At 38.1% G+C, this 22,607-nt stretch overlaps 1 protein-coding gene across 1 annotated transcript in view; it reads right to left on the reverse strand.

Moving 5' to 3' along the window:
- Positions 1-19,384, reverse strand: part of FARSB (phenylalanyl-tRNA synthetase subunit beta) — a 67,813-nt gene extending 48,429 nt beyond the window's left edge. The window contains exons 1-5 of the mRNA XM_012741940.2: positions 19,276-19,384; positions 11,354-11,409; positions 8,047-8,201; positions 6,288-6,357; positions 5,573-5,688 (exon numbers count right to left, since the gene is read on the reverse strand). Coding sequence (XP_012597394.1) covers positions 5,573-5,688; positions 6,288-6,357; positions 8,047-8,201; positions 11,354-11,409; positions 19,276-19,333 — 455 coding nt within the window. The 5' untranslated portion in view covers positions 19,334-19,384. The remainder of the gene's footprint in view (positions 1-5,572; positions 5,689-6,287; positions 6,358-8,046; positions 8,202-11,353; positions 11,410-19,275) is intronic.
- Between the last annotated feature and the right edge of the window lie 3,223 nt (positions 19,385-22,607).

The raw sequence follows: 22,607 nt of genomic DNA on the forward strand, positions 1-22,607 counted from the left end.
CCTCGCTTGGACAGACATGTCTTTAAAAATTATTTTAGATACTTTCCTAAAACAACATATTCTACTATATATCATCTTTAGTGGAGTATAATGAATAAATTCTCACAACCATTAAAAATAATGAAGGATTAGGCCAGGCGAGGTGGCTCATGCCTGTAATCCTAGCACTCTGGGAGGCCGAGATAGGTGGATTGCTCAAGGTCAGGAGTTCAAAACCAGCCTGAGTGAGACCCCGTCTCTACCAAAAATAGAAAGAAATTAATTGACCAACTAAAAACATATATACAAAAAAAAAAATTAGCCGGGCATGGTGGCGCATGCCTGTAATCCCAGTTACTCGGGAGGCAGAGGCAGTAGGATCGCTTGAGCCCAGGAGATTGAGTTTGCTGTGAGCTAGGCTGATGCCACAGCACTCACTCTAGCCTGGGCAACAAAGTGAGACTCTGTCTCAAAAAAAAAAAAAAGAAGAAGAAGGATTATAAAGCTACTTAGAACATATTATTTTAATAGCTGAAGAAAATTCCTTGCCATTATGCTTTCCCAAGTACTGTTACTAGAGTATCTTCAAAGACAGCATTTCCTTTACCTTCTTTTAACCTGTTACTTCTTGATGTCCTCAAGTAAACATAGATTTTTTTTATTAAATTAAAATAAGCTAACAGAAAATAAACTAACAAATCTCTGTGTTTGGGGCTTTTTTTGTATTTTCCTAAATTTTCTGTCACATAGCTACATTATTTTAGTAATGGAAAAAATTTAATTTTAAGAGCTATGAATTATATTTAAAGTTTAATGTGTAAAGAAAGTTTAAAAGCTATTCAAGTTAGTTGTTCTACAGTTTATCCACAAAGAATTTAAGATAATTTCAGGAATTTACAGCAAGCTACAAAATAGGAGAGAAAGAAATAGAAGTAGGGATATTTAACAGAGCCAGGAAATATTAACTCTAAATTAGAATATAAAGGCCTAAGTTTTACTAAGGAGGGTCACAAATTTGGCTCTAAGCTTTCTAATAGCCAATTTAAAAAGAGACATTCGGTCAAAATTTGCATTCTTAAGATTCCTTAAAATTGTTTTAAAATGCATGTGCACATAAAATGCATATTAAATTTTGCTCAACCACCAAGACTGGTGAACTAGAACTTTAATAAATATGATTGAATAACTGCTGACAAGTAAAAAGGAAGTTTGACTTTATTCAAATGCTTATAGAAGATAATAAATCTAGAACTATCATAGGATGAAATATAAATGCTTCAACAGATTTAGATAAATTAACAATTGACAAAATACACAGGTAAGAAAGTGTTTTCGTAGATGGTAACATTGCTCCCTTAATCTTGAAACTGTACCTCAAAACACCATTAAAATTTCAACTTCCATAACAAAAAAATAAATTCTAGATAAAACAATGAGCTAAGCATTTTAAAAAACAAAAGACAAACATACATGCAGACATACCAAGAAAACACTATTAAGATTATTCAAAGAAAATATAGGAAAACATGCTTAAAATTGCTGAGTAGGACACCACTTCTTAAGTAGGTCACAAAACCCAAAAGTTATATAGAAAAACTGATAAAATTAATTATATCCACATTGAAAACCTTGTATATCCAAAAGATCCCAAATGTCGAAAGACAAAATATACACTGATAGAAAAGGTACACAAAATATGTATAGAAAAAGGATTAACATTCCAAATATAGAAAGATATGAAAAACTAAAAAATAGTCAGAAATCAAGATTTTATCTAACATAAATGGTAAAAATTTCAAATTCCTTCTACAAAAAAGCAGCAACTGGAAGCAAGAAGAACTGAGCAGAAAATTGAGCTGCTGCCACCTACAGAAATCTAGTCTAGACAAACCTTTAGAGTCTGAATCTAGCTAAGCATTCAAGAGTCTTTGCCCACAGGAACAAAAACCACTCTTCAGAGAAACGTAACAAAAACAAATGGCTCTTCTCTAATATCCTATACCCATCAAAAGGTAGTGGCCATAGAAAAATCATGAAAATATGACTCATACTCCATATAAAACCGGTCCATATAAACCAACACTAACATGTCCCTAATTCTGACATTCCTACCAGATTTTTTTTTTTTTTGAGGCAGAGTCTCACTCTGTTGCCAGGGCTAGAGTGCCGTGGCATCAGCCTAGGTCACAGCAACGTCAAACTCCTGGGTTCAAGCAATCCTTCTGCCTCAGCCTCCCGAGTAGCTGGGACTACAGGCATGCGCCACCATGCCCAGCTAATTTTTTTCTATACATTTTTAGTTGGCAAATTAATTTCTTTTTTTTTTTTTTACTAAAAAAAAAAACAAAAAAAAAAAACAGCTCAGCTGGTTTCGAACTCCTGACCTTGAGCGATCCTCCCCACCTTGGCCTCCCAGAGTGCTAGGATTATAAGCATGAACCATCACGCCCAGCCTCCTGCCAGATTTTAAGCTGCTACTACAAAAAAAAAAATTTTAAGATTTATGGGAAAATATACACATAATGAATAGATGAGCAAATAGCAGAAAAAGAGAAACTGTAAAAAAAGGAACCCAATGGATTCTAGAGATGGAAAGTGAAATAATTGAAGTAAAAGATTCACAGGCACTTCCAGTCAAGATAAGAGTGACAGAGACTAAATTTACTCTTTTCTGAAACAACCCAAAAAAGAGCAAAATATATGACTGCAGGGCAGGAAAGGAGACCCGGCTGGAGCCCAGTGCAAGAGACAAGATGAGAGTCTGGGGAGGCCAAGACATTCACAATACTGGTGAGCAGCAGAGAGCTACACAGAGAGAGAATTCTAGAGCTATGCAGAGGGTCTCCCTGAAGGATTGTTGAGCTGAGTATTGACCCATACATGCAGGTGAGGAAACTACCAAAGGCCAGGAAAAGAACCACCCAAGAGAATTAGACAGAAGGGTGTTCAAGCTCATACAGACTGAAAACGTCATTGTTCGTGTGGCAATTGATAGAGTAAGCAAAAGGGTCTTGCCTTAGCAGTAGCAACTCATTAGCCCTGTAAAGAGCCCAGTTTTATCAATTTAAAAAAATTGAGAAAAATCAATAAAACCAAAAGCAGTTCTTTCAAAGATCAATAAAATTGATAAACTTCTAGCCATACTGATCAAGGAGAAAAAAAGAAAAAAAATACAGGAATGAAAGAGGTGACAACACTATAGATACCATGAATATTAAAAGGATAATAAGGAAACATGATGAACTTCATGCTAATAAATGTAATAGCTTAGACAAATTGATATATTCCTTGAAAAACATAAATTTCCAAAGCCCACTAAAAAGACCTAATTAGTCTTTACTGACATTAGTGATTTACTGACATTCCAGAAAGGACTCTAGAACACCAGAGTATTGGGACATGTTCTATTCTTCCCCTTAGAAAAAAACTCATGAGGCTAGGTGCAGTGGCTCACACCTATAATCCTAGCACTTTGGAAGCTGAACAGAAAGCCGAGGCAGGAGGATGGCTTGAGGTCAGGAGTTCAAGACCAGCCTGATCCTGTCTCTACAAAAAATTAGAAAATTTAGCTGCGCATGGTGGCACACGCCTACAGTCCCACCTACTAGGAAAGCTGAGACAGGATTGCTTGAGCTCAGAAGTTTGAGGTTGCAATAAGCTACGAAGATGCCACTGCACTCTAGCTGGGGAAACAGAGTGAGACCCTGTGAAAAAAGAAAAAGAGTAAGTTAATGATCTCCAGAAATACCAATTAAAACAGAGTTTAAAGTTGAAGTGAGGAAATGGCTTCTGACTTAGACTTAAATAAAGTATGTCCAGAATAGATGATATGGCTCAACCACTTACTAGTTATATCTATGCTTGTCAGAAATCATAATCTAACCCTTAATTTTGAAATTACATTTAAATTTGTATTTTTTTTTTGAGACAGTGTCTCGCTCTGTCGCCCTGAGTGTGGTGGTGTCATCATGGCTCACTGCAACCTTCAACTCCTGGGCTCAAGTAATCCTCCCGCCTCAGCCTCTCATGTAGCTGGACTACAGGCTAATTTTTCTATTTTCAATAGAGACAGGATCTTGCTCTTGCTCAGGCTGGTCTTGAACTCTTGAGTTCAAGCATTCCTCCCACCTCGGCCTCCCAGAATGCTAGGATTATAGACGTGAGCCACCGCACCCAAACTAAAATTTTATTGTTTTATTTAATAAAGACATACTAGCAGGCCAACATAGACTCTTTTTATGTATAAGGACTGGGAATAAATGTTACTTGGAATCTGAAAAAAATGTTCTATTGATCAAAGATGTTTCAGGAAAAAGAAACCTCATAAGCTTAAACACTGTTGATTTTTATTTTTAAACATTTTTCACCACAGAAGAAAATGTACAGAGTTCTCCCTCTATTCAATCCCATCCCATACACAGAATCCCCTCCTAGTCTCTACAGTTATTAAACTACAACTACTAAAAAGTAAAAATTCTGGCCAGGCTCAGTGGCTCACGCCTATAATCCTAACACTTTGGGAGGCAAAGGCAGGGGGATCACTTGAGGCCAGGAGTTTAAGACTACACTGAACAACACAGCAAGACTCTATCTCTACAAAAAAAAAAAAAAAAAAGAAAGAAAGAAATTATCTGGGTGTGGCAGATAAACAGCATTCCTGTAGTACCAGCTACTTAGGAGGCTGAGACATGAGGATCACTTGAACTCAGAAGTTTGAGATTGCACTGAGCTCTGATGATGCCACTGCATTCTAGCCTGGGCAGCAGGGAGTCCCTGTTTTGAAAAAATAAAAATTATTTTTTCTATTTTTTTAAGACATATATATAACTGTCAATCATACCTTCAGATCAACATGAGATAACTTACGTTGATATACTTCAGGACCAACACAAAGAAATTTTACGTTAGCTAAAGCCTGAGGTTTCTGATCATCAGTAAATATATAGTTTCCATTAGGATTTTTGAAATACTACAATTAGTTCAAGGACTCCTACTGGAACTTCCTCGACCATTAGGCACTCAGGGATTATTAATATATAGGTTTGAAGACCACTGCACTAAAGGGAGCTATGCAGGAAATGATGCATAGTAATGTGAAGACAGAACAAGTAAAATTCAGTTATTTACAGTTTTATCTGTCAATTTATAATTATAGTCATTCAAAAAGTGAGGTCAAGCCAAAACTTTCTCATTTTTGAAATGATACATACTTCAAATTACCAAATTACTTAGTATAATCCACTACTGATTTGAACCAAAAAAAAAAAAAGAGAGAGAAAAGTCTCTATATAATTCTGCTGTATACAGAATTCAAAGTACATCTTTAGATCTCCTGTTTCTCCATGCATATACCACTTATAAGCAGTAACATATCCGCCTGGTAAAGCAAAGTTAAACTCTTATTACTGTCACATCCTATTAATTTAGAAATACTTTGGAAAAAAGTCTGCAGAGTAAGAAAGGACGGAGAGATGGATGGGGGGAGGAAAGGTAGAAGGAGTAAGAAGGGAGAAAGAGGGATGGAAAGGAAAAGGAAGGGGAAGGAAGAGGGGAAGGCAAGGAGAAAAGAAGATGAGAAGATGCAATTACAAACCTGCAAATATTCTGATGTAATTTCTCCTGTAGTTCAATGAAGCTGTCATATCGATCTTTAGTAAATTTTATATTTCGGAGAACTGCTGCTACAGCAAAAGGGCGTACTTTAGCTGTCTGAAATTCACAATTATCATTAGAGATAGTAAACACGCTTTTCTTTGTAATAACATCCTGTTATAGAAAGGCAGCTGAGCTCTTGACACTGTCATAAATTTTCATTCAAATAAGTATACAGTCATTTATTCAATAAGTAATAAAATTAAGTGATAAGACACAAAGACACTATCTTCATGGAGTAGTTTACATTTTAGTAAGATTTCTCAAAATGTACTAAATAATCGAGAAAACACAACCTTTAGTTTGCTCATAGTTCATATTTTTACTAACATAATCCTCAAAAAAGTTTATCTTTGGAAATTTTATTAATATATTAGAGTTTAAACAATTATATCTCAAATGTGCTTTATAATATTTGGATATTATTTTTCAAAATGATTTATGAAAAACAGATGTTTTATCCCATTTCTTGGTTAAAAAAAATTGACAATTTTTAAGAGCTAGAGGTTAAATATATACTCATTTTAGCAAATGATCAAAGAAAATCACACTTGGCAGGAGGGTCCGCTTTCTTTTTCCTCCCCACCATACACACACACACACACACACACACGAGATTTTTTTTTCAAAAGAAAATAAGAGTTTATCCTTATTACCTCCTCTGTGATAATCAATTTCTGGATTTTTCCATTAGGCATTAGGCGTTTATACACTGGAGCCTTTATCCTAAAATAATATTAAAATAAACTTACTCATAATTAATCAAAATATTTGATAAATTATACTCTATGCTGTACATAAGAAGTATACAGAATGAACAGAATTAGAACAATGGGTTGAGTTACAACAAGTCAAATTTTGGCTGAATATTTTTAAAAAACAAAAACTAACAAATTTTCTAACATTTAAAGTTGCCTCAAAATGGTATAGGATGTCTCATCATAATGTGTTTCCTATCACTAGAGTCTCAACAGAGGCTACAAAGCCATTAATTAAGCAATTGTTTAAGGGGCATTTAAACAACAGCTGAGGGTCAGTATTAGATAACCTTTAAGTTTTATTCCAACTGTAAGATTTTGAGCTTCTAAGAAAAAATAGAGTTTATCAAAAATACAGATTCCCTATTCCCATCTGGACCTGAATCAAAAAAGTCAAGACTTGGCAAATGCTGTATTTTAAGGCATCTCCAACAAATTCTTATTTATCATCAAGAGAAGTTGGGAACTACTGCTTTAAGGCAGTGGTTCTCAAACTTCAATCAACTGTGGCATTTGTTAAACCATGGATTCTGACTCAATAGGTGTTGGGTGGAGGCCAAGATTCTGCATTTCTAATAAAATCTCAGGTGATCCAGATGTTGCTGGTCCATTTTAAGTTGCAAAGATTTTAAGTGGCATTCCTAATTCTGTCTGATCATAAAATTCACAATGAGGTGCCTGTTAAAAATACAGATTCCAATAAGGCAGTTTTAGGAAACACATTCTATAAGGAGTTATGCTTGATCCTCCAGTATAAACATCTGATTGTCATGCAGGAAACCAACTGGTCAACTCCAAAATTTTAACCATCTTTAACCAAATGTCCAACGGTCATTATTTCACCAACACCCATCACTCATCTTAAACCTCATAATTCCAGAATGTATCCCATCAGCCAGAGGCTCTTATTCTTTTGCAGTTGACTGGATATTATATAAGTAATCAAAAACAAAAATAAGTATTTTATAACTGTTACATTTTTCACTTCTTTCCTACTTTACATATTCATTATCTTCTGTATTTATTACATGAAGAGTTGGAAGGGGTCTTAAAGACCTTTATAGATTAGGAGATTGACACAGGAGAGGCCAATTTTTTTTTTTTTTTTTTTTGAGTCAGAGTCTTACTCTGTTGCCAGGGCTAGAGTGCTGTGGTGTCATCTAGCTCACAGCAACCTCAAACTCCTGGGCTCAAGCAATCCTCCTGCCTCAGCCTCCCAAGTAGCTGGGACTACAGGCATGTGCCACCATGCCCGGCTAAGTTTTTCTATATATTTTTAGTTGTTCAATCAATTTCTTTCTATTTTTAGTAGAGATGTGGTCTCACTCTTGCTCAGGCTGGTTTCAAACTCCTGACCTTGAGCGATCCTTCCACCTCGGCCTCCCAGAGAGCTAGGATTACAGGCGAGAGCCACCACGCCCAGCCAAGGCCAATTAACTTGCTCAAGATCATATAGCAAACATGCTCCCAAAATGACAGGCAATGGCTCAATATTCAAGTAAATTTTCAAATGGGTATAATCTACATGAATCTTATCCTCAAATCATCACTCTGTGCAGACTTGTAGTTTTTTTTCTAGAAAGTTAAACATGTTTGCTGATAATGACAAGAAAAAAAATCCAGCTTAGCAAAGTATTTAATGAACATATTTCCTTACCTTTCTTTGAAGACTTGAAGTCCTCGAACCAATCCTTCCAGACATAAGAGATCATATCTATTGGCAGGGACGTCAATTTTGTAAAGAACAACATCTGAGGCACCCTGTGCTTTTACATTACCTTGTTCCTTGCTTATTATTTCCTTCTCAGAAGTCTAAAACAAGCCAAAAAAATTAACTAAATAAATTTAAACTCTATATAAAAAGTAGAGGTTGTCAGCCCTATGAGGTAGCAACTACATTATACATATTCTTTTCTGCAACAAAAACATGGGTTTATTATATGCGCTATAAAAATATTAACTGTTATTAGATAATCACAGCAGACATAAAAGTACTCCCATTTTCCCTTAGTTCAGACATCTGGCATTCTCAGTTATTTTAGAAGAGCAGAAATGAGTCAGCAAACAATGGCCTACTGGGCAAATTATGCCTGGTATCTGTTTTTGTAAATAAAATTTTATTGGAATACAGAACACACCTATTCATTTACATATTATCTATTGTTATTTACACATTGCAACAGCTGATTTGTAACAGAGATTATAGAGTCTACAAAACCTAAAATATTTACTATCTCGTCCTTTACAGAAAAAGCTTTCCCATCTGAAAGAAAATGAAACCACCACCAAGAACATAAAGAACAACAAAAGTGTCAAAGAAGTAAAATAAAGATGATTCCCCAAATAAAAACAATACAACTTCTTATAGGATAATGACTCAAAAGCTAAATCCCATGGGCACCCAAGCCCACATGAGAATGAGAGTTAAAAGAACAAATAAAAAACATTCACAGACCATCAGAAACTGTGATTAAAAATTAGAAGGGATAATAGGTACAATAGGAAGTAATCTAGTGACAGTAAAGGTATAATAGCACAGCAGAATGACAACAACCAAGAGGGAGAAAAGAAACACCTCTAGAATAATAATTTTTAATGCAGTGGCAAAGAGCTTAGAATACCTCAATCACCACATTATGGCAGAGAATAACAGATTGTCTTAAGACAACCATTGCCAAGAGGTTAAGTTTTATTCCCTAAGTTTACTACAGCAGGGAATTGTAAATATATTTATTAAGAAATTTTCAATCAAAATGATTAAAAGTTGTATTCTAATGTTACCCTTTAATTATTTGGAAATCCCACTTAACCGGAATTCCATTATTTCCACCAACAACCACCTGCTAAAAAGACTGATGGAATTCTGTCAAAATATGATTTTGTTTCATATGATGCTCTCCCACTGCCACAATATGAGTAGTTCAAATTGGTGCTCAAGTTAGGAATTACATGTACACTTACATGGTATGCAGAGGGATTCACTTTTGGGGACTAAGCATTATGTGCCCAAGTGACACTTGAGGAACCAGAGAGGTCCACACAATGCGGGACCATGCAAGGTGGTGCCACACCCCAAGGAACACCCCAAGAAACTTAGGAGACAAATTTTTTGAATTAGGGAAAATAAAAAAATGAGAAAGAAGAGGAAGAGGACAAGGAAAGAGCAGGAGAGGGAAAAAGGGGGTGATGGGGAGAGGCAGAAAGAGGCAACAGAGGATGAATTAGAATTCAAATAACATTTGATCAAAGGGGTCAATAAAATTACTGCTTTTTAGTGAAGAAAGGAGAGACACCTCACAGGGGATGGCAGATTTCAGGAGGGATCTATATAAAGAAGGGGAGATAATACGGTAACCAGAAAAATGAAAGCATCTGAACACAGCAGTCCTCCCTTATCTGCAGGGGATATGATCCAAGACCCTCAGTGGATGCTGGAAACCTCGGATAGTACCAAATCCTTTATATACTATGTTTTTTCCTATACATACATTCCTGTGATAAAGTCTAATTTATAAATTAGGCACAGTAAGAGATTAACAATAACTAATTATAAAATATAATAATTATAACAATATACTGTAATAAAAGTTATGTGAATGTTGTCTCTCGCTCTCAAAATATCTTATTGTACCATACTCATCTATTTTCAGACCAAAGATTCCAGTGGGTAATTGAAACTGTGGAAACAAAACTGCAGATAAAGGAGGACTATTGTAAATAATGACCTGATTCTTCTGCAAAAAAACAAAAAAACACAGCTTAAATCTTCTTTCATTTTCAATGTTTCAATTCATACAAAGACCATATGTGAAGACTGGGTTTGTCAGTACTACATGACAAAAAAAATCTTACAAAAATCAAAAACTACATAAATGTCAGAGCCAGAAGGGATCTATAAATATCACATAATCCAAATCCCTTATTTTACAAATGAAAAGGAGACCCAGAGAGACTAAAATATGAGGCCCAAACAGGCAAAGTAATTGTCCATAGTTACACAGATGATAAATGTTAGAACTAGAACTCAAATTTTCTGATATCCAGTCCAAGGCTCTTCAATATCAAATAACCTCAAACATAATTTTGAGATGTAGTGATACTAACAGCAACTTACAAACTATAGAAATCTCAGCCAATTTCTCAAGTATATAAATACTCTTGAATATAAAGATTATCTTCCTGTAACATCAGTGAAGCAGTAGGAAAACAAGGCAACACAATGTACATTTTGTTAGCCTGAAGATTTTTTAAACTTATACCTACGGCAGTGTTATAAAACACTGAATAGATTAAAAAGAAAACTTAGGAAAAAACCTAACAGTAACTACCAGAAAATTATCTTTTCAATCATAAGTACAATGTCTTTAATATATAATCGTTATTAACAATATATTTCATAAGTAAAATATATAGCCCAGACTTGCTATTTTTTTAAAATAGTTTAATCATTATACAATCAAAAGCCAAGGAAATTGCTTCATAATCATTTTTATAAGCAATTCCTAGAAAATATGAGATCATTTTACAAGATCACTGTAAAAATCCACACTAGTTAAACAGGCGTGAAGGAAGGTGGAGGGGCAAACACGGGCCAAGGAGGAGGAGCTGGATGTGATGGAGGCAGTGCAACTCTGGGCAAAGCAACATTTCCACTGCTTCGTTTCCACGGTTAACCTGCCATAAGGGGGAGCTCACTCTCCCTCTGGGGTTACCTCACACATTCTATACATCTCCACAGCATTAGCCTGATAACTTGAGATGACTGAAGCATAAACTCCTTTTTGAGATTTTAATCAAAGCAGCAAACACTTTTAGAACTGGAGCTCAGCCCCGTGAACACAGAAACCACCACAGCCCACAAACATATCATCTTAGTCTAACTTTAAAGTAACTAAAATAGTATAAACTCCTGAAAAATGAGCTTATACGAAATATTTGAGAAACAAACATATTCAAATACATACAATTTCATCAAGTTCCAGGCCAAATTCAAAACATAGTTCATCAAATTCTTCGTCAGCTAGAGAGAAAAAAAAAGGAAATTGTTAATTTTAATCTGTTCAGCATAAAGGAAAATTATATATAAACTGCATTTTCTTATCATTAATTGCTTAGCACCAGGCATACTAAATATCAGACAACAGATACCCCGATTTAAAAACAAACAAAAAAGCTTAGCCAAAAAATTTTCAAAAGATAAAAAAAGAAAAACAAAACTATTAAAGGGCTGATTAAGCTATAGAAATACCAACTATAGGATTAGGTTACCCCCACTGGGAAGTTTGCATGGGGGAAAAAAAAAAAACCTGTTAAGTAGGTTTCAAATATAAACTAGGCTCCAAATCACAGATCCAACACAATGGAAAGTCATATAAATTCTATCATCTAAAATTCTCTAAGTGGCCTGACACTTGGCTTTGGAACCAAGCCATTCAGAGTTTGAATTCTTTGCCATTTATTGGTTCTGAAAGCTTGGCAACTTAGGTAAACTTTCTTAGCACCTTATGTAAACTTTATGGATGTCTCACCTATAAAGTGGTATTTTATTTTATAGCCATTTATAGCATGGAACTGTTGGAAAGATTTACACGAGATCATGCAGAAAATGGACCTGGCATCGTACCCCGAAACATAGAGAGTCTGCAATAATAGATAGCTCTCCTCCTTATTTTAAAATTACATTCTGCTTGGCTTTGCTATGTGATATGGCATTTTCAGGGTATTTACATTATCAAAAATTGAACACAGGCTGGGCGCGGTGGCTCATGCCTGTAATCCTAGCACTCTGAAAGGCCAAAATGGGAGGACTGCCTGAGCCCAGGAGTTCGAGACCAGCCTGTGCAAAAGCGATACCCCATCTCTCCTATAAATAGAAAGAAATTAGCCAAACAACTAAAAATAGAAAAAAAAAAAACTATCCGGGCGCGGTGGTGCATGTCTATGGTCCCAGTTACCCAGGAGACTGAGGCAGGAGGATTATTCAAGCCCAGGAGTTTGAGGTTGCTGTGAGCTAGGCTGATGCCAAAGCACTCTAGCCCAGGTAACATAGTGAGACTCTATCTCAAAAAAAAAAAAAAAAAAAAAAAAAAAATGAACATGAACTACCATTACCAGTATATTCTAGTGAAAAGCTGGTCTTAAGATTCTTTATCCAGACAGTGAACTTCAATTCAATTTATCAAATACTAGGCACCCATTTTATGCCAGGCACTATAGTAAGAACCAGGGCTACAAAGATACATAAAACACAGTCCTTACCTTAAGTACTTCCTCCTCTAGTAAAGAAACCAGATGTGTAAATAAATATACAATGTTAAGTACAAGATACAGGGGTGGCACAAATGAAATAACAGCTCCACTTAGGGTCAGCTAAAGCTTCACAGAAAAGGATGAGTTCATTAGGCAGAGACTGGCGAGTGAAACAGCATGGCAAGTTTGGAAACTCTTAAGTAGTTCCATATGGATGAAGCATAAGGTTCCTATCAGGAAGAGAGATGATGAAACAAGTAGAAAGAGGCCAACTCATAACATACCAAGGGATTTGCCCTCTGTCCTTCCAGCACCCAACGGGGAGTTACACTGAAGATTTCTCTGCTGGGCAAAAGCATGTTTAGATCTACATTTGAAAGACTGGTGGTAGGGTAGAAGAGATTCTGGCAAAGAGTCTACTCCAATAACACAGATGGTATATGGTGAGGGCTTCATTTAAAATAACAGCAGTGAGTATGAGGAAGAAGGAACTGATGTGAGAAATGTTAAGGACACAGAATCTATAAAGCTCAATGGCTGACTGATAGGACATAGGAATAGTGAGTTAGCAGGAGTTTAGGATGACTCCCGGATCTGTGGTTTGGGGGAACAAGTGGGTGAGGCTATCAGGTAATAACAGAGGTACCCAGCCTCCAAGATGGCTCCCAGAGATCTCTACCTCCTGATATACATGCATTTGAGTGAACTGAGGTCTGAAGCAACCATGAGTGAGCAGATGGCAGCAGATTCTCCAGCCCATCCAAGCGTTGAGATGACAGCAACCCCAGCTGACAGCTTGACTGCAAAGTGGTGAAGAGACCTAGAGCCAGAGCCATCTAGCTAAACCACTCCCTGACTCCTCTCAGTAACTGTGTGAAATAATAAAGACCTGTGGTTTACACTTCTAAATATTGGGGTAATTTGTCATGCAGCACTAGATTACCAATACAGACTTTAGTCCCTGGAAATGGAGTGCTACGATAACGAAAACCAAAAACATGGCAGTGACTTTGGAACCAAGCAGGCTTTGAGGAGTAAAAAATGAAAACCTATAAGGGCCTTCAAAAAGCTGTTAATTGAAGCCTTATAGTCTTTGATATGGATGCAGGTGAGGACATGAAGGAAAGTGAGGTGATGTTATTGAAAACTGGAAGGGACTCCCTGTTACACAGAGGACAAAGTTTAGCAACATTGTTGCTTGCAGTTATGTGGAATATAAAAAATGTATCTAATCAACTTGGTGATGTAATCAAAATTTCCAACCAGAGCTCAAAGTGCCACCTGGTTTTTTCTTGCTGTTCATGTGACAGAAGCAATAAACTAAAAGAAGGACTGTTAAACAAAAAGGAGCCAGGATGATTCTTGATGATGTTTAAAATTCTCACCTTCTCCAGATGTAAAACAATGTTAAATTAAGAAATAACTTTGGAGCTTGGGCAAAACACAAATCCAAGACATCACCAGGAAAACATGGACCAAAGATAAAAGTTAAGGATATCACCATAAAAAAGGTACTATTCATTCAAACAAAATGTCCTATAAAGAAATACAAAGGGAGATGGGTGTGGTGGCTCATGCCTGTAATCCCAGCACTTTGGGAGACAAGGCAGGAGGAGCTCTAGAAGCCAGGAGTTCAAGAATAGCCAAAGCAACACAGCAAGACCTCATCTCTACAAAAAGTCAAAAACAAAAAAAAATTAGCTGGGAGTAATGGTGCATGCCTGTAGTCCCAGCTACTCAGGAGGCTGAGGCAGGAGGATCCTTTGAGCTCAGGAGTTCCATGCTGCAGTAAGTTATTATCACACCATCAGCCTGGGCAACACAGACCTGTCTCTAAAGATAGATAGATGGATGGATGGGCCTCACAAAATCCAACTAATCACACAATAGAGACTAATTAAGAGCACTGTATCAGCACAAACCCAAAGAACAGAACAGCTTACTTCAGAAACTTGTGGGTGGTGTGGCTTTTAGCTAATGAAATAGAAGCCAGTAAAATTCACTTAAGTCCCACTAAGTTTTTAGGAGGAATCACACAGATTCACACACACAGAATCATTGCCAACTTGAACTAAAAGGGACAAAAAATAAGACAAAATGAAGTTTCTGAACCCACAAAATTCTATGAGCAGGAAGTAGACTGAGAAAACTAATCAAGTGTAAAGCACATGCTTTCTAGGGAATCACTGAGAGGATGGAACCATGAACCCAAGGCACAGTGGGCAGAGAGCCATGGAGAATTATCCCAGGCTTGTCAGATCTAATCAAGAACATCCAACATTTGCCATTCAATTTCAGAATTGCCATGAACCAGTGACTCCTTTGTGTCTCCCATTTTCCTCCCCTTGGAAGAGGAATATCTACAGTAGTTATTCTATGCCTGTTCCACCATTGTATATTAGGTATATATGGGGCAGCTAACTTATCTCTTGAATCTCTCAGACCAAGAGTTAACTGTACTCAAGGAGCTATACTTAAGGAACTACACGGGAGACGCCTCATCCAAATCAGTATCTGATTTAGATGATGAGATTTTAGATTTCAAGCTGCTATTGTGATGGGATGATATTTCTAGGGCCCTTGGGAAGGGTCAAATATATTTTACATGTAGGAGGAACATAAATCATTGTAGGCCAGAAGGGAGGCTGTGGCAGACCAAAATGGTCTTCAATAATACCCTGGTATTATTCAATAAATACCTGGTATTCATGCCCTTGCATTGTTCCCTTCCACACTGTGCTAGGATTGGTCTGTGACCAAGAGAATGTGAAAAGGGCTAATACAGGCATCCTCAAACTACAGCCCGTGGGCCACATGCGGGTGTTTTTGCCCATTTGTTTTTTTTTTACTTCAAAATAAGATATGTGCAGTGTGCGTAGGAATTTGTTCATAGTTTTTTTTTAAACTATAGTCCGGCCCTCCAACGATCTGAGGGACAGTGAACTGGCCCCCTATTTAAAAAGTTTGAGGACCCCTGGAATATATCACTCCAGAGTTGTTACTAAAAAATGAGGCTTCTATCTTGAGCAGTCTCTTACTTACCTGCTCTCTCCTACCTCTTGCTCTGGGGCAAACAAGCTAACAAATATGCTGTAATAAGTCCTATGAAGAGGCCAAGGTGGGAGGACCTGATGCCTCTGGCCAAAAATCAGCAAGGAACTGAGGCCTGCTAACAATTACTTCTATTGGCAGCAGCTTCTCCTGCCCCAGTTAGACCTTGAGATAACTACAGATTTGCCTGACACTTTGATTGCAACCTGGTGAGAAATCCACAGGCAAAACCACTCAGCTAATCCACTCCCCAATTCTTGACCCTCAGAAACTGTATAGCAAATGATTGTTTTGAGATGCTAAATTCTGGGATAAGTTAGTATGTAGTGATAGATAGGCCAAGCATGGTGGCTCACACCTGTAATGCCAGCACTCTGGGAGGCCGATAAGGATGATTGCTTGAGGCCAGGAGATCAAGACCAGCCTTAGCAAGATCAAGACCCCTTCTCTACAAAAAATAGAAAAATTAGCCAAGAGTGGTGGCACATGAATATAGTCTTAGCTACTCAGAAGGCTGAGGCAGGAGGATGACTTCACTGCAGGAGTTGGAGGCTGCAGTCAGCTATGATGATGCCACTGCACACTAGCCCGGTTAAAAAGTGAGACCCTATCTCAAAAATAAATACATTTAAAAAATTTTTAAAGTAATAGATAACTACATGGTTATAAATATTTACATATTTATAGACAGACATAATCAAATTGTATAGACCTATTAAAATATATTGAATCCTAATTATCATGTTTCATTGCTTTCAGCTGTATCTCATGGGTTTAGATGCAAGGAAGAACAATAAAAGGTGATTAGTAATTTTCTCTAACAAAATGACATACCTAAGTAACTATAATATATCTTAGGGGGTTGTATGATATACACAGATGGCTATGGAAGTATTGCCAGCCATTACACCAATTCTACATGACTAGAATTGAAGAGCAGTGATGTTAAATCAGTTACACAGTGGAAACTATCTGAGCAGAAAGACAGTTAAAAGATAGACTATGGGGACAAACCTGCTCCAAAGGAGTCAGAGCAAAATAATCAGAATGACAAACAGCCTGAGAGAGAAATACCCTTGATAAGCAATGGTGAAGGGGAAGGTAGTGACTGGTGGAAACAACAGAATTTCGGATTGACAAAAAGCAACCATTAGAGGGACTGTAACAAAAAAAGAAAATATGGATTAAGAAGAGCATGAATTAAACATTATCTGAAAACAAGAAAAAAGAGGAAGACAAAAAAAGGTAAGAAATAGATGTATCTGTACTATTTGGCAACCAGATGCTTTGCTAAACACACTTTCCCAACTCTGACTTCAACTCAATTTATACTTTAAGGGTTTCAAGAAAGAATACAATAAATATAAACTAATGATGAATATTTCTGACCCATCTGAGCGCATCTCAACAACATCAAATTTTTTGACTGAAATTTTTAAAAGATCCAGTAGCTAATGAACAGATATTTGTGGGGGGAAAAAAACAGAGCTTCCCTCATAACTCACAACATAAAAGGGGAAGGGACAGCTAGAGAATATATTAAAACATCAGATGATAGCAAATACCTTATAAATCTCACCACGTTCTAAAAATGTAGGTTCTTTCCTAGAAATGGAGAACTGGATGGGAACTGATTATAGATATTTTGAACAAATATTTGCCACATACTATCCTGTGCAATTCAAGCACACAAGTTAAGCATCCCTAATCTGATATTCAAAATGTTCCAAACTGTGAAAATTTTTGAGCATCCACATGATGCCACAAGTAGAAAATTCCACACCTGAGCAAATGTGACTGTAGCTCAGTCAAAAGACAGTCAAAACTTTGTTTCATGCACAAAATTAAAAATATTGCACAAAATTAAATTCAGGCTATATGTATAAGGCATATATGAAACAAATTTCAAGTTTAGACTGGGGTCCCATCCCCAAGGTATCTCATCACATGTATACAAATATTCCAAAAACCGGAAAAATCTGAAATACTTCTGGGCCCAAGCGTTTTGGATAAGGGATAATCAACCTGTATAAATACCATTAGGATATGGCTTGTAAGGATACGTAAAAAATATAAGCAAGCATATTATAAAATAAAAAGTGATTAGGGAATTAGAGCTGAATGCAAAGGGTAAGGTCATTATCACTACTTTCAGTGACTTATGGCAGAACCTTTTGGAGAATAACACTTCAAGAATAGATAGTAAATATCTAAAAGTGCACCTTTAGAAAACTTTTTTTAAAGGCTAACTATTTTCACAGTACAGTAATATCTTACTCTGTGAAGCAGTGTCATTATTAAACCGATTAGGGCTTTGCTATCACATTGAGCCCTAACACCAAAAAACAGCTCTCACAAACCAGTTGCTTCAGCCTTTATACAAGCTGAAAATCATAAGGAGCTACAGCTGTGTGGTAACTGATAACTGTACTTAATAGTCTCCTCTCTCCTTTTTTTCAGTGGTTGTTTTTAGAACTCGTAAGAGATGAAGTGTAGCATGAAGACTAGGCCCACAGAATAAAAACTCCTCGTCAGGCCGGGCGCTGTGGCTCACGCCTGTAATCCTAGCTCTTGGGAGGCCGAGGCGGGCGGATTGCTCAAGGTCAGGAGTTCAAAACCAGCCTGAGCAAGAGCGAGACCCCGTCTCTACTATAAATAGAAAGAAATTAATTGGCCAACTGATATATATATATAAAAAATTAGCCGGGCATGGTGGCGCATGCCTGTAGTCCCAGCTACTCGGGAGGCTGAGGCAGAAGGATCTCTCGAGCCCAGGAGTTTGAGGTTGCTGTGAGCTAGGCTGACGCCGCGGCACTCACTCTAGCCTGGACAACAAAGCGAGGCTCTGTCTCAAAAAAAAAAAAAAAAACAAAACTCCTCGTCATTTAGGTCTCAGCTCAAATGTTACCACCCCATCTAATGTTGTTCTTAGCATAACGCCTTTTCTTTTCTCGATAGCATGTGGCATTATTCGAAACCATTTTATTAATGTGCTGGTTAGTTACTGTCGGCCTCCTTCATCAGAATGAGAACGTGGACCTTATGTGTACCGTGCACAGGTGTAGTCCCAAGCTATCAGAACAGGGCCGGACGTGTAACAGGCGCTCAGTAAACACTACTAAAAGAAAACAAAGACAGATGGAAAGCCGTACCCCTCTCCCCACCAACACACACCTCTTCCAAACTCCTGCTCCCACCTCCTCACAAACTGAGTTCCCACAGTGCTTTTCTTATCGCACCGAACGAGCTGCACATCGGAATACAACCCGGGGCTTCCTTCCTAGTCTATGCCCTGGCATGGCCGTCGGGGCAGGAACGCCACAGGCGCTCAAAGCCAGTTCGCTGAATGAATGACACTGGACCCGGGCACCTGCCGGTGGTGCAACGGCAGCCGATGCGACGCCGGTTCCGAGAGGTGACCACAGCCAGGTCGGACCTCCTCCTTCGTCAGCCCTCCCCGTGTAAACTCCCACCGCCCGAGGCCAAAACCTGCAGGGCAGCAAGAACGTTGCCTCGATGCCTCATGGGAGGGCGTCCCCGCCTCCGAGAAGAGGCCTAGGCCCCACATTTTACCGCTGGCACTCACTGTAGGTCCGGCCCAGGGCTCGGAAAAGCAGATCGCGCTTCACGCTGACAGTCGGCATGGCGAGTCGCACCCACTGCGCCTGCGCGGCGAGTCAGCCTGGGCTCAGAGACCGACTTGAGCAGGCCCCAGCCCCTCTTGTGCGGGCTGTCTTGAATATTGCCGGTCTGCTTCCAATAGTTGTGCTGTAGTTTTTCATCTGAAAACAAGTATATTGCCACTATCCAGCTCATTAAATATAGATATATTGTACTAATAACTGAGAAGCTTGTAGAAGAGATAGAATTGGATAGAATTGGCTACTAGTTGACAGGCAGTAAAATAGACTGATCCTGAAGTCCCAGATGCCCCTACCGCAGGAAAGGAAAAGGACGCCAAATTAGGTGTGTGGGGCGAGAGAGGGGCGGGCAAAGGGGGGGAGGGGCCTCCAGGTGGAACATTGCGTGGAGGTGGTGAGAACCCGAGTGGGCGGGGTCTAAGGCTTCCCGCGGTGAGAGGTTTGCAAATCCAAGAGGAGGAGGGGGGCTATTTACTGATCCCAATTTATACTTCATTCTTTAATCTCTCTTGCGCTTTTATGAGTGATATCCCTGTGCTTGATTTGAACGTGACAGCAGCCCTATAAGGAAATAGGCTGTCCATTCAGTGCTCTCTGCAAATACTGTGCTCAGTCCTCTGTTAGATTTCCTCCTTAAAACAACTCTGAATGTAATAGGCTCAATAATGCCCCCCCCCAAAATAGCAGGCCCTAATCTCTGCAAACTATAAATGTTACTTTATGTGGAAACAGAGGGGTCTTTGCAGATGAATTTAAGGAATTTGAGATTGAGAGATTATCCTGGGATTATAAAGATGGGGTCTAAATGCAATCATGTGGATCCTTATACGGGGCAGGCAGAGGGATACAATATAACCATGGTGGCAGAGATTGGAATGTGGCAGCCACAAAACAAGGATGCCAGCAATCACCAGAAACTAGAAGAGACAAGATAGATTCTCTCCTACCCTATGTAGCAGCCCTATATGCACTTTGAGTTTGGTCCAGCAAAACCGATTTCGGGTTTCTGGCCTCCAGAACTATAGGAGAATAAATTTTTGGTTTAAGTCAACAAGTTTGTGGTAATTGGTTTTAGCATCCAAGGGCAACTAAAACGCCAGTAGGTATTACTATTACTCTAGTTTTTACAGATGATGAAACTAAGTCACAAACTGGCAGTTCCAGTAGACAGCCTTGCCCTTATACTCTCCACTATATAATGAGCGAGGACTTCTTCCAAGGCCCTTCACATGAGGAAACAGAAGTAGGGCTAGATTTAGGCCACTTTGTTAATCAAGTTATACAGTATTTGCTTCCCTCTATAGCTGCAGGCAGTCCTCTCCCAGTGACTAACATAACAGACTGGGAACATGCCATAAATGGCAAACATCCCCAAATGCCAAATATGATTTTCCTCTCAAAATTGGTGCTTAGTGTTTGATTAATGAATAAAGGACTTTTTAAATTATTGCATGCTGACCTGCTGTGCTCTGAGCACCTAAAGTGTTCTGTGGCTTCTGAACCTCAGTATCCTCATCTATAAAATAAGGATAATAATATATACCTTAGAGAATTATTATAAGGATTAGAAATAATAGTCATAAATAATTAGTATAGTTCTTATGTCATAGGTCCTGGAAATAGAGTAGCTGTCATTATTGTTGTCTATCTTCCTCGTCAGTTTCCTGCTAGTCTTAGACCACCAAGGAAATTCTGTTCCCATCTCTCACATCTTCCAAGTCATCCTTCCTGCTTTTTGTCATTGTACACATTACAAGTACTTTGTACCTTCTCTGTGACTAGCTAAACTGTTAGAAAATTCTAATGGAAAAGAGAAAACTAGGCCACAATGGCATTCGCTGACTGATAGGAAAGATACTTGGAAAATGTTGAGATAGTATATCATGAAATGTAGGTAGGTGGTTCTTTTGTCTAATTTTAGGGCCAGCCCAAGAGCAGGAAGGAAATGTGAGCATTTTCTAGAAATGAAAGTTTCAGACACTCCTGCTGAAAACATAGATAGCAGTTTGTTTGACAATATGAATCAACATTTTAAATATGTTTTCTCTTCGATACTGTTATTACACTATTAGAATTATTCTAAGAAAATAATCAAACAAGTATTTCTCTCTGTATAATACAGAAAAGTTTGAAACAACCTAAACATCCAACAATATGAGCTTGATTAAATAAAGTATGATACCTCCATGCAATAGAATACTATGCAAACATTAAAAATGTTGTTGACGAGCTACATTTTTTTAACATGGCAATAAGTCCACAGCAAATGATATTAAAATAAAGTTACTAAACAATATGCTTAAAATGATCAATTTTTGTTTAAAAAATGCATGTTGAGTATATGAGTGTGAGCAAAAATAAAACAGTTATCATGATATACAACGAAGTGTTAGCAGTGGCTATCTTTGGGTGGTGAGTCTTTTTTATTATATCTTTTATGTTTTACAGAATTAGTTTTTTTTCTAAGAGACTTTCTCCCTCTGTCACCCAGGCTATAGGTGCAGTGGCCCCATCATAGCTCATTGCAGCCTCAAACACCTGGATTTAAGTCTTCCATCTCAGCCTCCCAAGTACCTGGGACTGCTACACATTAGCCTGGCTATTTTTTTTTAACTTAGAAACAGAGTCTCACAGTGTTGCTCAGGCTGGCAGGTGGGATTACAGGTGTAAGCCACCATGCCCGGATCAAGTATCACTTTTATTATGATGAAAAAAAAACCAGGAGGCCCAGCACAGTGGCTCACGCCTGTCATCCTAGCACTTTGGGAGGCCAAGGCAAGAGGATTGCTTGAGGCCAGGAGTTTGAGACCAGCCTGACCAAGAGTGAAACCTCATCTCTACTAAAAGTAGAAAAAATTAGCCGGGCATAGTGACACACACCTATAGTACCAGCTACACAGGAGGTTAAGGCAAAAGAATTGCTTGGCCCCAGGAATTTGAGGTTCCAGTGAGCTGCGATGACGCCCGCCACTGCACTCTAGCCCGAATGACAGAGACCCTGTCTCAAAACAAAAATAAAAAATGAGATTATTATAAAATACAATCATGTACACTTTCTTTTCCTGCCTACTCAGACATTGGTAGAGGCTGACTGTTTTTGCCTGTTAAACATGTAATATTCACAGACAAAGTTTCTGAAATGATTGTGTCACTTTCCTGTAATGCTCATGAGTTGGGTAGCAGTTGGGAAAGAGATGTTGTCATGTATGGAATTCTTTCTACATGGGTCCTACTTGCATTACAGGGTCAGATGACATTTTATACTAGAGTAGCAGAT

Source organism: Microcebus murinus, chromosome 8 (assembly GCF_040939455.1).
Source record: "Microcebus murinus isolate Inina chromosome 8, M.murinus_Inina_mat1.0, whole genome shotgun sequence".
Classification (NCBI taxonomy): Eukaryota; Metazoa; Chordata; class Mammalia; order Primates; family Cheirogaleidae; genus Microcebus; species Microcebus murinus.